Source organism: Camarhynchus parvulus, chromosome 2, assembly GCF_901933205.1.
Source record: "Camarhynchus parvulus chromosome 2, STF_HiC, whole genome shotgun sequence".
NCBI lineage: Eukaryota > Metazoa > Chordata > Aves > Passeriformes > Thraupidae > Camarhynchus > Camarhynchus parvulus.
Window position 1 is genome coordinate 132,874,382 of NC_044572.1, and position 14,055 is coordinate 132,888,436.

At 40.3% G+C, this 14,055-nt stretch overlaps 1 protein-coding gene across 3 annotated transcripts in view; it reads left to right on the forward strand.

Moving 5' to 3' along the window:
- Positions 1–13,522, forward strand: part of ZFPM2 (zinc finger protein, FOG family member 2) — a 308,632-nt gene extending 295,110 nt beyond the window's left edge. For all 3 annotated transcript variants that reach the window (XM_030968457.1, XM_030968466.1, XM_030968475.1), the window contains 3 exons: positions 599–805; positions 5,100–5,324; positions 10,042–13,522. In XM_030968457.1, the coding sequence (XP_030824317.1) occupies positions 599–805; positions 5,100–5,324; positions 10,042–12,533 (2,924 nt within the window). In that variant the 3' untranslated portion in view covers positions 12,534–13,522. The remainder of the gene's footprint in view (positions 1–598; positions 806–5,099; positions 5,325–10,041) is intronic.
- Positions 13,523–14,055: the final 533 nt, after the last annotated feature.

Consider the following 14,055-nt stretch of genomic DNA (forward strand, 5'->3'; position numbering starts at 1 on the left):
ATAAGCCTTTATGAAACAGATCTTTGGCATATCTTCTTTTCAGGAAGTTCAGTCAGTGTAAGCAGAGATAAAGCAGTCATGTTACGAAGAATATTACATAAGGGAAGATTTTTTAGAGAAAGAGGGTGACAAACATAAGGGAGGGGAAGAACGCCCTTAAGAGGAAATCTGATTTCTTTCTTGCAGCTGTTTGGTTTTACTGAGCTGTGATTTGCTATTCAAAATAAAACAAGCTTGGAGTTGAGAAAAAATTTACAGGAACTTTGGTGAAAATTATAATGAGAGAAGTGCTGCATAATTTATTTTCACCTATATCTTGATTTTCATAATGCTGGCTTTTTAGGAGACAAAATGAAAAATTAAAATGATTATTCATGCTGCAAATAGTTAGGAAAACTATCCCAAATTTATTTTTCTTATACATGAAAATTCCTATGTTGGTAGAAGTAAGACAGGAAAAGTAAAAACTGTATGCCTCTTTACCTTAAATAAACCACCAAAATTTTTAAAAAATTAGATCTGTGAAGATAGCACTCATGCTGTAAGTTCTGGAATTTGATATTGTCAATTAAATCTTTCTGCTTTTTGTTTCCTGCAGGAGGGCAGCTTTGGTGTACCACGACCAAGGCCATCTCGGAGGGTGAAGAGCTGGTTGCCTTTGTTGTGGATTTTGACTCAAGGCTGCAAGCTGCCAGTCAGATGACTCTCACAGAAGGCATGTACCCCGCCCGCCTGCTGGACTCCATACAGCTGCTCCCGCAGCAAGCTGCCATGGCATCTATTTTGCCTACAGCTATTGTGAACAGTAAGTGAGGAACTCTATTCCCTGGTGGATTTTTAAAACAACAGCACTCTAAGGCACATGTGAAAAGCTAATGCAGCGATGGTGAATTCCTGACCGCAGAAACCACACCACAGCTCAAAGCCTGCTTTTGTTCCCCCATCATCTCAGATAAAAAGAGCAGGAAGAGCAGTCTGGCAAGAGCCTCACCCAGAGTACCTGCCCCCGTGTGGAGGTTCTGTGATCTGTTCCCAGAGGCAATAGGATTAGAAACTGTTAAAAAAGTAGATGAGATAAGTCGGCTAGCTCTCAAAGTCCAGCCTCTGCTGCTCAAGTAAGCTTGTTGCTTACTACTGCAGTTTCTGGTAATAATTCATGATACTCAGAAAAAGAAAAGAAACACATCCTTTCAGTCATTCTTTCAAAATGCAGCAGAAATCATGCCTTAGAGCAGCCTTGATTTATTGTAGCATCTCCACGCAATGTGGTTAACAAAGAATGTTTTTAGATCTTCTGGTCATCAATGGGCTCTGTCATGGATAAAATGCAGCATGTGTTCAAGTGCTCTCCTTAGAGAGGAGGGACATGAGTGTTCCTGTACTGGGACAATTCAGCTCAAATAAAGGTTACATTTTAAACTCTTGCTTATGCAAAAGTTTACCTGCTGTTTACCTTTATACAGCCCTAGTTCCTCATCCTCCTTTCTAAGTACTTTTCAAATATATTGGCCATTACCATTGTCCTCACCAGTCATCACTTAGATTTAGATTGCACATTCTTAGCTCTCAGCACTTTACAAGTCTGTCCATTTAGACCCCATGCTGGAGCACTTCCTCATGCTTCCCATGGTTTCTAAGTATTCTGACTAGTTATAATGAATACTGAACACAGTATTTCAGGTGCACATGCACATGTGAGCACATGATCTGCCACTCAGACTCACACCTAATAATACTGAACCTTGAACAGTCACAACATCTTCAAGCTCTTCACACAGGACTAGTTAAAATATCCCTGGTAACACTTTTCATTCCATCTTTTCCTTTCAGTTTATTTTTCCTTTTTAATTGCTTATTTTCTGGTAAACAATTTTGATAGCTACATATTTAATGTTAGCCTATTTTTAAAGATAAACCTTCAAATGCCCTTATCATCCTAGTCTTCCCTTCCAAGAGTAAGTTGGAGCAGCTTCGTGCCCTTTAGCTAAGCGCATTCATTTCTATCCCACCAGTGGGGCAGCTGTGAGCCGACATACCTGCTCACAGAACCAGCAATTTAGGATTGCACAGGACCTTTCCAAAATAAGATGTCAGAAGCACTTAACATGCCACTAACTGAAGTTACCACTGTTAGGGGAGGCCTGTTTATAGCCAACAGGGAAAGGAAGGAAACCTGAAAAGCAGAAAGGGAGCTGCTATCTTACCTAAAGGGCATAGCTTGTTTCAGCTGAGATAATATTCTTGTGTAAATCTCTGAGGCCAACTCTGGGCTTTGGCAAAGTAGTCAGATTTCTACAACATCACATTTCTGGAAACATCTTTTCTGTCAGCACTGACTTTTGCAGAGCCCTGGAAAGCCACACTGAACATTGCTGAGAGGAGTCTTTAAGTGTCTGGTGCATCAGCTCTGGCTGTACAAGTTTAGCAGCAACTCAGAGTAATTTCTGTGTTCTTGACTCAAGGAAAATGCTAAAATAGCAAGTCTTACTGCTCATAACTTTCCACATCACTCCCAACTCTGCCTGTGATCATAAGGGGCTATTTTAATGTTTCATTGTTGGGTTGGTAAAATTCAGTTTCTTCATTAAAGTCTTGAACTAGAAGTTGAGCAACAAGCTGAATGCATCTCGAAATTTGTAGTGAGCCATCTCTTAAGCATTCCTTTCCTGGATCTCTGAAAAAAAATTGGTTTTGTATCTTGTTTGGGAGATTTTTTATGTTTCCTAATATTTGCTAAAAACAAAATTAGAATATCACCTATGACTCATTCAGCTTGAGGCTGAATGTTTCATTATATGAAAGTATTCATTGAAATAAATTCCAATATTTTGCTTTTAAGTAATTAAAACATTAGTTTCAAGTAGCCTTTATCTGTTTCGCATTGCTTTAGAGTAGTAATAAGTAGTTCAGATCCCATCCCTATTCAAATTCCATCCTCTCACCATGCAAAACTCCTGAAATGCATTTCCTCTGCTTGGCATGTAATGGGAGTCACATATTCACTGTGCATAACTGCAGCTACAGACTGTCCAGGCCATCTAACCCATAGGAAATAAAGATGGCTGGAAGTCAAATTCATTAAGATAATCAGAAAGTTCAATTCTGTGATGGAATGCAGTCAAATGAATTCAAATAGGACAAGTTGCCCATATCAGAATTTCCTATTAGTACTTTTGGACTTTCTTTTCTGTGGAAACACCAACAGTTCAACTTTTTTAAACCATTTGAGGCCAAAACCAAATGTTGAAATGCCACCTTTAAAGCAAGGTGGACATTTCAAATGATGCAAGCTGTATCACTAATGTTTTAATAGTGGTGTATGTTGGAATACTAACTGCTCCATTAAGTGTTTGTGTCTGAAATCCATGCACAATTATTCAGTGGCAAAGGGAAAAATAGAAATTGGTAGTGGTATAAATATTTTTTGCAAATTCATGAGCAGAAAAATAGACCAGCATTAGCATTGCAATCAGAGAAGCAAACTAAGCAATGTAAATTTTGGCTGCATTTGTAAATATTTAGCAAATAAAAGACTCATCCATGTCAATGGGTAGGAGTCTTCAACTTTGTTCACCCAAAAGAATTGAAACAGAGCAGTTGTCCTATACACATCAATATTTGAAATTAAACATAAATTATCATGAATGGTAATGAATTACATCATCAGCTACACATGCCATGTTTTCAGAGCAGCCAGCCATTCTTCAAAACTAAGTTAATTACAGTCCCTAGCAGCTCTTTGCATTCTGAAGTCAGGGGAGTTTTCCTGTTGATCAAGATGTGTTTTGATGTTGACTGCAACTGCCTGATCCTGAGGTCTGCTGTCACAGTCTGGAGTTACTCATAATTTTATCCTCTCAGTCTCAAAAACAGTTGAGAGGTGTCCACACCAGATGCAGAGAATGGTTCTATGCCTATGATAATTCCTGAAATCTATGCATGAATGGGAATAGTGTTAACTGACTTACTTAAGCCAAAGGTATAGAAGGGACTGTTGTCCTGATTTAGCAATATAGACAAGTTCCAGTGTTGAAATGCAGATCCTGTCACAGTTTAATTTACTAGTGTAGATGTGCCCCAAAAGAGCAGAGAGTGCTTCTTGTTCTTACTGATAGGGTGGAAGGTTTACCTTTCAGAAAGATTAAACAGATCTTTTGTCTTTCTGAGATTTATATGCAACAGGTTCTGTGTCCTTTGAGAGGGTATTAAGACACAAATATCTGTCCACTTTGTGTAAAAATACCATATCTATTATTACTCTTCACATTAGTGAAGTATGTAGCCTCTAATACATGATCAAAATCCCAGCTTCTGCTGTTGAAAACACTCTGTGCAACCTCTGCATGGTCCCTCCTCAGAGGGGTGCTGACACTTTGGGATAGGAGACAATGAAAAATTGCCTTATTTTTAGTAAATATCCTCTATACATAATGAAAAGTGGAAAACCAACAATTTACTGAAAACAAGAGGACAAAAAATACATAAGAAATTTCAATTTCTATAATTAATAAGAATAGGAACCCAGGAAATAGACATGCTGCTTAGAATAATATCACATTCAATATGATAGGATCTTTATGAAAAGTAGTCTAGTCTTGCCTCCTGGATATCAGAACAAAAGGATTTTACAGTAATAAATGCATAAGCATACTGAAAATACACATTCTTCAGAATGATCTGTAGTTAGCACTCAAAAATTCCAAGGCCTAGAGCTGGAAGTCTTGTGCACCCAGAAACAAAATTGAAAGATGTCACCTAGTGAGTAGTGATGTATTGGAAATACAGCATCATTCCTTAATTAGTATTGCATGTTTCTAACAAACATTTAATTTAATTTTTAAAAGTCATTATGTGCCAAAAGCTTCTAGCAGTTTTCTTTACGCAACTTAAAAAAAAATATCCTCTAGAAAGAAACAACTGTCTCCCATGTTAGTTTCTCATCTGCAAGTGACATTTTAATAAACCCATTTCTCTGCTTTCAATGTTTTGTTAAATAAGTATTGTTTTAATGGGGAAGGGAGGGGAATTAATCTAGCTGTGTTAATTGGTTGGGACCAAGTGAACTGTGACTAACCTGCACTGCTTATACTTGCTTGTAGAGGACATATTCCCTTGCAAATCCTGCGGCATTTGGTACCGAAGTGAGCGGAACCTGCAGGCCCATCTCATGTATTACTGCAGTGGGAGGCAAAGAGAGGGGCCACAGCTGTCAGAGGAGAGTGAGGACAGTGCTCAGCAGATATCCAGTGTCTGCCCCTTTCCACAGTGCACCAAAAGCTTTTCAAACGCAAGAGCTCTGGAAATGCACCTAAATTCTCACAGTGGTAAGTATCATGTATTTTTGTGTATCATCTTCTAGATTTAGCTTTTTGAAGAATTATTCACTATAATATTCAGTAGGTCAAAGTCTCTCCAAATATATGCAAGCATTGCATGTAGATAATACCAAAATGCCAACAGTTTCTGACCTGTGTTCTACACCAAGTACCTCCCCCAAGTAACCAGTGTCATTTATCTCATCTACTGATCCTCATTTATTGTTGTCTCTCTTTTAATGTGTGTATTCCATACAGGCAGCATTTCTTTACCTTTCTGGTGAAGGTATGATCAGGAGTCTGGACACAATCAATTCCTGCAGGATTCCAGCTACATACACACAACCAGAGAACATGTCCTTCTGAATTAATATCTTCCTCCTTAGCCCTAGAGGAAGCTTCATAGGCAGAAGGCTCTAAGGATCATGGTGCACAACTCTCTGCTTTTACCAGGACACTTGTTGCATAAAAAACCTTACTGTTTGATAGAAATATTCTTTTCCCTTCTTATAAGTATAAAATGGGGATAGTGTTTTAGAGTCACAAAAACAGAGAATCATAGGTTTGTCTAGGTTGGAAAAGACCTTTGAGATCATCAAGTCCACCACCAAACCATGTCCCACATTACATGGTGTAGATGACCAATTTTGAATTGAATTAGGGCTGGAAACACAAGTTAAGAGTTTGCAGGACATTTTGCATTGGAGTTTTCAGTGGTAGAGAACACCCACAAATAAGAAAGCCTGCAGGGTCAGTGTGTTGTGTGTTTGATGTCTGATGTACAGAGCTGCTTCTGGAAAAAAGCAAAGGCTCTACAGGTGTTCCTGATCCTCCTGTTAAATGAATGGAGTCTAAAGGACATTAATGGGTGCTTTAATCACAGAAGAAAGCCTTCCTTGTCTGCAGTGTAAAAACTCCTGTGGCATGCATAGTCTACTCTGTGGATTTGGTGAAGCAAAAAATGTTCCTCTGATACTTGGGTAGCAATTGCAATTCTAAAAGGCAATATACTGTCTTGGAGGAGTTTGGTACCTCCCAGAAAAGGACTAAAAGAGTGCTGAGTGAAAACTTGATGTAGACAACACAGAAAACCCTTAGTCATTCATCATCAATGGCCCCCTGTTATCCAAGAGGAGGCATTCAGAGAACTGCTGAGCTGCTTGGATGTTTATAAATCTATGAGCCCAGATGGGATCCATCCCAGGGTGATGAGGGAGCTGGCAGATGAGCTTGTGAAGCCATTCTACATCATTTACCAACAGTCCTGGCTCACTGGTGAGGTTCTGGATGACTGGAAGCTGCCCAATGTGACACCCATTCACAAAAAGGGTGGGAAGGAGGATCCTGGTAATTACAGGCCAGTTAGCCTGACCTCAGTACCTGGTCAGGCAATGGAAAAGTTTATATTGAGTGTCATCATGCAGCACGTACAGGATGGCCAGAGGATCAGACCCAGCCAGAATGGGTTTAGGAGGGTTCAGTCATGTTTGACTAACCTGGTCTCCTTTTATGACCAAGTGACCCTCCTGGTGAGGAAGGGTAGGAAAGGATGTGGATGTTGTCTATTTGGACTTTAGCAAGGCCTCCTGTAGGAAAGGTTGTGGATGTTGTCTATTTGGACTTTAGCAAGGCCTTTGACACTGTTTCCCACAGCACACTCCTGGAGAAGCTGGCAGCTCACAGCTTGGACAGGAGCACTCTTTGCTGGGATAGGAACTGGCTGCATGGCCAGGCCCAGAGGGTGATGGTGAACGGTGCTGCATCCTGCTGGGGGCCAGTCACCAGGGGTGTCCTCAGGGGTCTGTGCTGGGGCCAGTTCTGTTCAATATTTTTATTGATGACATGGATGAGGGCATCGAGTCCTTCATTAGTAAATTTGCAGATGACACTGAACCAGAAGCATGTGTGATTCTGTTGGAAGGTAGGAGGGCTCTGCAGAGAGACCTGGATCGGGTGGATGGATGGGCAGAGTCCAATAGGATGAAGTTTAATAAGTCCGAGTGCCAAGTCTTGCATTTTGGCCACAATAACACCCTGCAGCATTATAGGCTGGGGATGGTGTGGCTGGACAGTGCCCAGGCAGAAAGGGACCTGGGGGTGCTGGTTGAAAACAGACCAAATGTGAGCCAGCAGTGTGCCCTGGTGGCCAAGAAGGCCAATGGCATCCTGGCCAGTATCAGGAACAGCATGGCCAGCAGGAGCAGGGAGGTCATTCTTCCCCTGTACTTGGCACTGGTGAGGCCACACCTTGAGTGCTGTGTCCAGTTCTGGCCCCTCAGTTTGGGAAGGACGTTGGGACACTTCTGCGCATCCAGAGGAGACAATGAGGCTGGTGAGGGGCTTGGAACACAAACCCTGTGAAGAACGACTGAGGGAGCTGGGGGTGTTTAGCCTGGAGAAAGGAAGACTCAGAGGTGACCTTATCACTCTCTACAACTCCCTGAAAGGTGGTTGTGATCAGGTGGGGATTGGTCTCTTTCTCCAGGCAGAAACTGACAGAACGAGAGGAGTCTTAAGCTGTGCCAAGGTAAATATAGGTTGGATATTAGGAAAAAGTTTGTTATGGAAAGAGTGATAATGTACTGGAATTTTCTGCCTGGGGAGGTGGTGGAGTCACCATTCCTGGATGTGTTTTAAAAAAGACTGGATGTGGCACTCAGTGCCATGGTTTAGTTGAGGTGTTAGGGCTTGGGTTGGACTCAATGATCTTGAAGGTCTCTTCCAACCTAGTCAGTCTGTGTAATTTAGAGCTCAGATCTTTCTGTGCTTAAAGATACTATCAGGCTATTGCACTTTTCTGTTTGTTGCCTAGCAAATATTTCACTGTGCAGTAAGCCAACAGAACCATAGGTTACAACAGCTTCAATAACATCAGGTGCATGCAGCCCAGTGTGTCTTACAGCTGGGTAATTATAACCAGATACTCTGGGAGGATAACAGATGAATTTCTCCCCATGCAGAGGAAAACTGAAATATTAGCCATTGTGCAAAATATTTTCTTCAACTATTTGCGTTTATTGACATAGCAACTGGCTTAGGTGTTGAGGCTTTTGAGCCATGAGCTGTGAGTGACCATGTCTGCATGTAATCTAGAGATCTATATTCCTTGAAAGACATAGATCTGAGATTGTGGTGAATTTCCAGTAAGGATCTTTAGTTATTTCCTAGAAGAGAGGCTAAACCTCAGGCCTTTCCCTTTCTTTTTAGTCATAAACCAGTCTATTCAATCATTCTTTGCACTCTTTCCTATAGTGTCAGTCATTATTTTTCTATAGAGATTATCACAAGTTATAACATCTTTTGCTGTAGGAATGAAACATTCCTTTTCCAAATGTCTTGTAACCTTTGGAAGCACTATGTTTGCTTCAACTGCTATTGTTGTTCCCATTGGAGGTTCTAGCAGACCTACACTGCTGGAATGCAGAACCCTGACTGAAATGCTAAGTCCCATAGGGACTGCTGTCACTGTACCACATGATGGGGAAGCATGTGAAGCACCATCTCATGTCAGTGGAGTAGCTAAAGCTTCATGTGGCCTCCTGGGGAATGAGTGCCTGATGGGAAACGAAGTGCTGACTAAAGTGCTGTGTATCTCCTTGGTTCCCTTCTGGCCTCTGAGGCCAAGAGCAGGTCAAATTTAAGATGTCACTCACAACTTGGGGGGTCACTGATGCTAGGGAAGAAGTAAGGACCTCCAGGTACAACAATGTGGCTACCCACAGAGTGAGATACAATATTCTTACAGTTTTGTATTGTCCAACTACTACACACCTATTTCACCTGACTGAGGTGTGGTATATGTGCCTGTGTGTAGGCAGAACAAATACTCATTTTAAATTCTGAATATCATCCCTATCAATATTTTTTCAGTTTCTATTGTCTAAAATGTAACTAGAATCTGTGTTGTTGCAGTAGAGAAATCTGGTCTTATCTCTTTTTAAAGCATTTTTAATTTCAAAATGCCATGAAACATAGAGTTTTTTGTTTAATCAGTGATTGTAAGATGCCTTTGAATGTACTGTTCTTGATAAAGTGGTAGTGATTTCATGAGGAAAAGGTGTCATATGATAGCAGTTGTTGCCAATGGCCATTATATGCGACAGATAAAATGTCAGTGAAGCCATGTCTTACTGCTCCTCCTCCCTTCGCAAGGAACACCGTCATCAGTCCTTTCTGATGGGGGTAGATCTGTAACCTCTTCCCACACTACAGCCAACCCATGCAAGCAAAGAGCTGAGCATCAGTAATACTCAAAATGCTACTTCTGCTTTGTCTGTGGCTTTCAAGCACACTGAGGGCTGTACCTCAAGCTACATCATAACCTTGAACTTCTTGACCTTGGTGTGCTTTCTGTGCACTCAAAATTTCCAGTGATTGTGTATGAGGAACATAATGTGTCCCTTTAGTTGCAACTGTAATTTCTGAGACCCTTCATTTAAAATAAGTCCAGTATATTTTTATCCTTTCCCTTGTTCTTTCTCTCCCTGCAGCTCTGATGAATGTATGCAAATACTAGGGCTCTCCAAAGCAGAGTAAAAGTTTGGAAATAGCTAGCAGTTTGAGGAAAAACCAATTCAAGTATTTTCAGGATGACTAATACTATCTCATTAGAAGAAAATTAGTCATTCTCACTGCATTTGTACCTTCTGTGCAGCTGATTTCCCAGTATTTTTCATAACAGGCAAAATGGTCACTTTATTTTGTATTTTGCTTGTCTTTTCTGTAGGAGTGAAAATGGAAGAATTTCTCCCACCCGGTGCTAGTCTGAAATGCACAGTTTGTACTTACACTGCAGATTCAGTGATTAACTTTCATCAGCACCTGTTCTCGCATCTTACTCAAGCTGCCTTTAGATGCAATCACTGCCATTTTGGCTTCCAAACTCAGAGGGAGCTACTGCAGCACCAAGAGTTACATGTCTCTGGCAACAAAATTCAGAGAGAAAGTGACATTGAACACTCTCCAAGTGGAAATGAAGAAGGTTTGCAGCCAGCAACGGACCTGTTGAGCAGAAATGATGTTCCCCAGAGCCAAAAGACCATGCAGACTAAAGATGCAAGTTCTGATACAGAGCTTGATAAATGTGAAAAAAAGGCTCCACTTTTCCTTCCAAACCAGAGGCCAGAAACCCAGCCTGCCGCAAATAAGCAGAGTTTTTCATATACCAAAATAAAATCTGAACCATCCAGCCCAAGACTTGCTTCATCGCCAGTTCAGCCTAATATCGGTCCTTCTTTCCCAATGGGACCTTTTCTTTCCCAGTTTGCTTTTCCCCAAGACATCACTGTGGTTCCTCAGGCTTCAGAGATATTAGCCAAAATGTCGGAACTGGTCCATCGGAGGCTGAGGCATGGAAGTAGCAATTATCCGCCTGTAATTTACAGTCCTTTGATGCCTAAAGGGGCTACATGTTTTGAATGCAACATAACATTCAATAATTTGGACAACTATTTGGTACACAAAAAGCATTACTGCAGCAGCCGATGGCAGCAGATGGCAAAGTCACCAGATTTTTCCAGTGTTCCAGAAAAAATGCCTGAAGCTGTAAGTCCCACTAATGGTCAAAGCTCTATAAACATCCTGAATCCAGCTCCTCATACATCTGATCCAGAAAATCAACTTCTGCAGACATCTTGCTTAAACTCTTCCAATGTTTTAGATTTGATTGGGCCAAACAATAAAAGTCATGAAAAAGACTTTACTGCACAGCCTAAGAAGTTGTCAACTGCAAGCAACGGTGATGAGAAGATCAATGGAAAACCTTCTGATGTGAAGAATCCCAATGCTCCCTTAGTAGAAGGGGAGAGTGACCCTAACAAGACCACGTGTGAAGCTTGCAATATTACTTTCAGCAGACATGAGACCTACATGGTCCACAAGCAGTATTACTGTGCCACTCGCCACGATCCCCCGCTGAAGAGGTCCGCTTCCAACAAAGTGCCTGCCATGCAGAGAACAATGCGTACTCGGAAGCGAAGGAAGATGTACGAGATGTGCTTACCAGAGCAAGAGCAGAGGCCACCACTAGTTCAACAGCGATTTCTAGAAGTTGCTAATCTTGGCAACCCATGTACATCTACTCAAGAGCCAACAGAGGGTCTTGGGGAGTGTTACCACCCACGATGTGATATCTTTCCAGGAATAGTCTCGAAGCATCTGGAAACATCACTGTCTATTAACAAGTGTGTTCCAGTTTCAAAGTGTGATACTGCCCACTCCACCGTGTCTTGCTTGGAGATGGATGTGCCAATAGATCTCAGTAAAAAATGCTTGCCCCCGTCAGAGAGGACGTCCACTTCTCCCAAAAGGCTGCTGGACTACCATGAGTGCACCGTATGCAAGATCAGTTTTAACAAGGTAGAGAACTACCTGGCTCACAAGCAGAATTTTTGTCCTGTCACTGCTCATCAGCGTGGTGACCTGGGACAACTCGACAGTAAGGTGTTTCAAAACCCAGAAAGTGAAAGAAACAGCCCAGACGTCAGTTATGAGAGAAGCATAATCAAATGTGAAAAAAATGGAAACTCAAAACAGTCCTCTCCTAATGGAAACTTATTTTCCACACACTTAGCAACACTTCAAGGACTGAAAGTCTTTAGTGAAGCGGCCCAGCTTATTGCTACAAAAGAAGAAAACAAACATTTGTTTCTTCCACAATGCCTTTACCCTGGAGCAATAAAGAAAGCTAAAGGAGCAGATCAGCTTTCTCCATATTATGGAATAAAGCCAAGTGATTACATTTCTGGTTCTCTCGTCATTCATAATACTGATTTAGATCAAAGCACAAATACTGAAAGTGAATCTCCTAAAGGCCAGGCGCCTTCAAATGGATGTGCTGTGCAGAAGAAAGAATCTCTTCCACTACTGCCGAAAAACCGAGGCATGGTAATAGTTAATGGGGGACTAAAACAGGAGGAAAGGCCTGCTGCTAACCCACAGCAAGAGAACATTTCCCAGAATCCTCCACATGAAGATGGGCACAAATCTCCTTCCTGGATCTCTGAGAATCCCTTAGCTACAAATGAAAACGTCTCTCCAGCAATTCCTACAGCAGAGGAACAGTTGTCTAGTATAGCTAAAGGTGTGAATGGCTCTACCCAGGCTCCAACCAGTGGAAAGTATTGCCGACTCTGTGACATCCAGTTCAACAATCTCTCAAACTTTATAACTCACAAGAAGTTTTATTGCTCTTCACATGCAGCAGAACATGTCAAATGAAACAATCGGTCACCTTTGGTACATGTGTTTAGCATATTGTTCCATGCAGTTTAAAGAAAGCTGTTTGAATTACATCTGGACAATCAGGAGATTTCACTATTGCTGAGTTGAAGACTTAAAGGTGTAATTTCATTACAGTCCATTAGTAAAGTGTATTATTGGTGCCATTTTCAAAAATATTAATTTATTTTACCAGCAGTATTCATAGCTGTAGTTATGTTATTTTTTATTTAAAAACTTTATATTAAAGTCATTTGTAATGTTATTGTATAGTTATTGTGTAGCACATATGGTTTGCACTGTATAGTAGATTTTAAAGAAAATAGTCGCAAACAATACAGAAAAGCATTTTAGAAATAGCTTCAAAAGCACTTGTGTATCCTGATTTTTTTTCTTATATGCTGTTGCAGATATATGTATATGCTAAAATATAACTTGCAAAGAAGTTTCAACTATGCTGTAAAGTTCGCCTTAAAATTTCAATTTTTTTGAACAATTGGGCTCAGTTTGCACTTTATATTTTAGCACATACAGTACCTTAGTCATTAGGCTTTGCATTTGTATGTAGCAGTATGTTTCTGTCCACTTTCTTAATCTGAAACGTACGTTAAATGAAGATGGCATTTTCTTTCTTGTATAGTACTTGTATTTTCTTTCGCTGATGCATCTCTGTCTCAATTTTTAAACCTTTGCTGTTAAATGCAATACTTTATAAAGAATGAACAAAATTACTGGAAGCAGTATTGTAAGAAATGAGGTCATATCAATCCGTTTTATCTTTTGAAAGGCACAGTCTAAAACAAAACCCTAAACTCAATGCTGCAATTATGAATCTAATTCATATAAAAGATATATTTAAATATAAGAGTAGCAATACTGCAACTGGTGATCACAAAGATAATGTTCTACTTCTGATAGAAATAATTTCTCAACAAATGTTGTTACTATGCATGTATATGGATGGAATAAAATTCCAGATAATTGGAGAAGTTTGGCTGTAATTTCTTTAATTTTTTTTAAATTTTGTTTTTTAAGGTTGATTTGGAGTTCACAAACTGTGAAAAAGCTCTTAGGAACAAGGTAACATAGCCTTCTCTTCAGTGGAAGTAAAGTATTCAAAGAGACAATGAGTACAAAGGATGCCTCCACTTCCAGGGAGTCCCTGCTGACAGGTCACTAGTGCAACTGGGTCTAAGACTGCCCAGTGAACTAAAACTTAAAATGTGAGGGTCTGAAACCAGGAAGGCTGTTCTCTTTACTGGTGCCAAGGAACAGTATCTCCATATGTCAAATTCAGTGGAAAAATCTCCTTCCTAATCCCTCTGGTATGATTCTTCATGTGTTCAGTGTTCTTATATAAAAACAAGATGATTCATTTAAGAGAACAGCAGTTTGCTCCACTAATTCAATATAGAAATAGTAGTCAATAATTTATGCTATAATAAAATCTGAACTAAAGCACAATTAGTACCATTCACTTGCAAATGTTTGGTCTCTTTTTCACCGTTCTCATTAAAAAGAA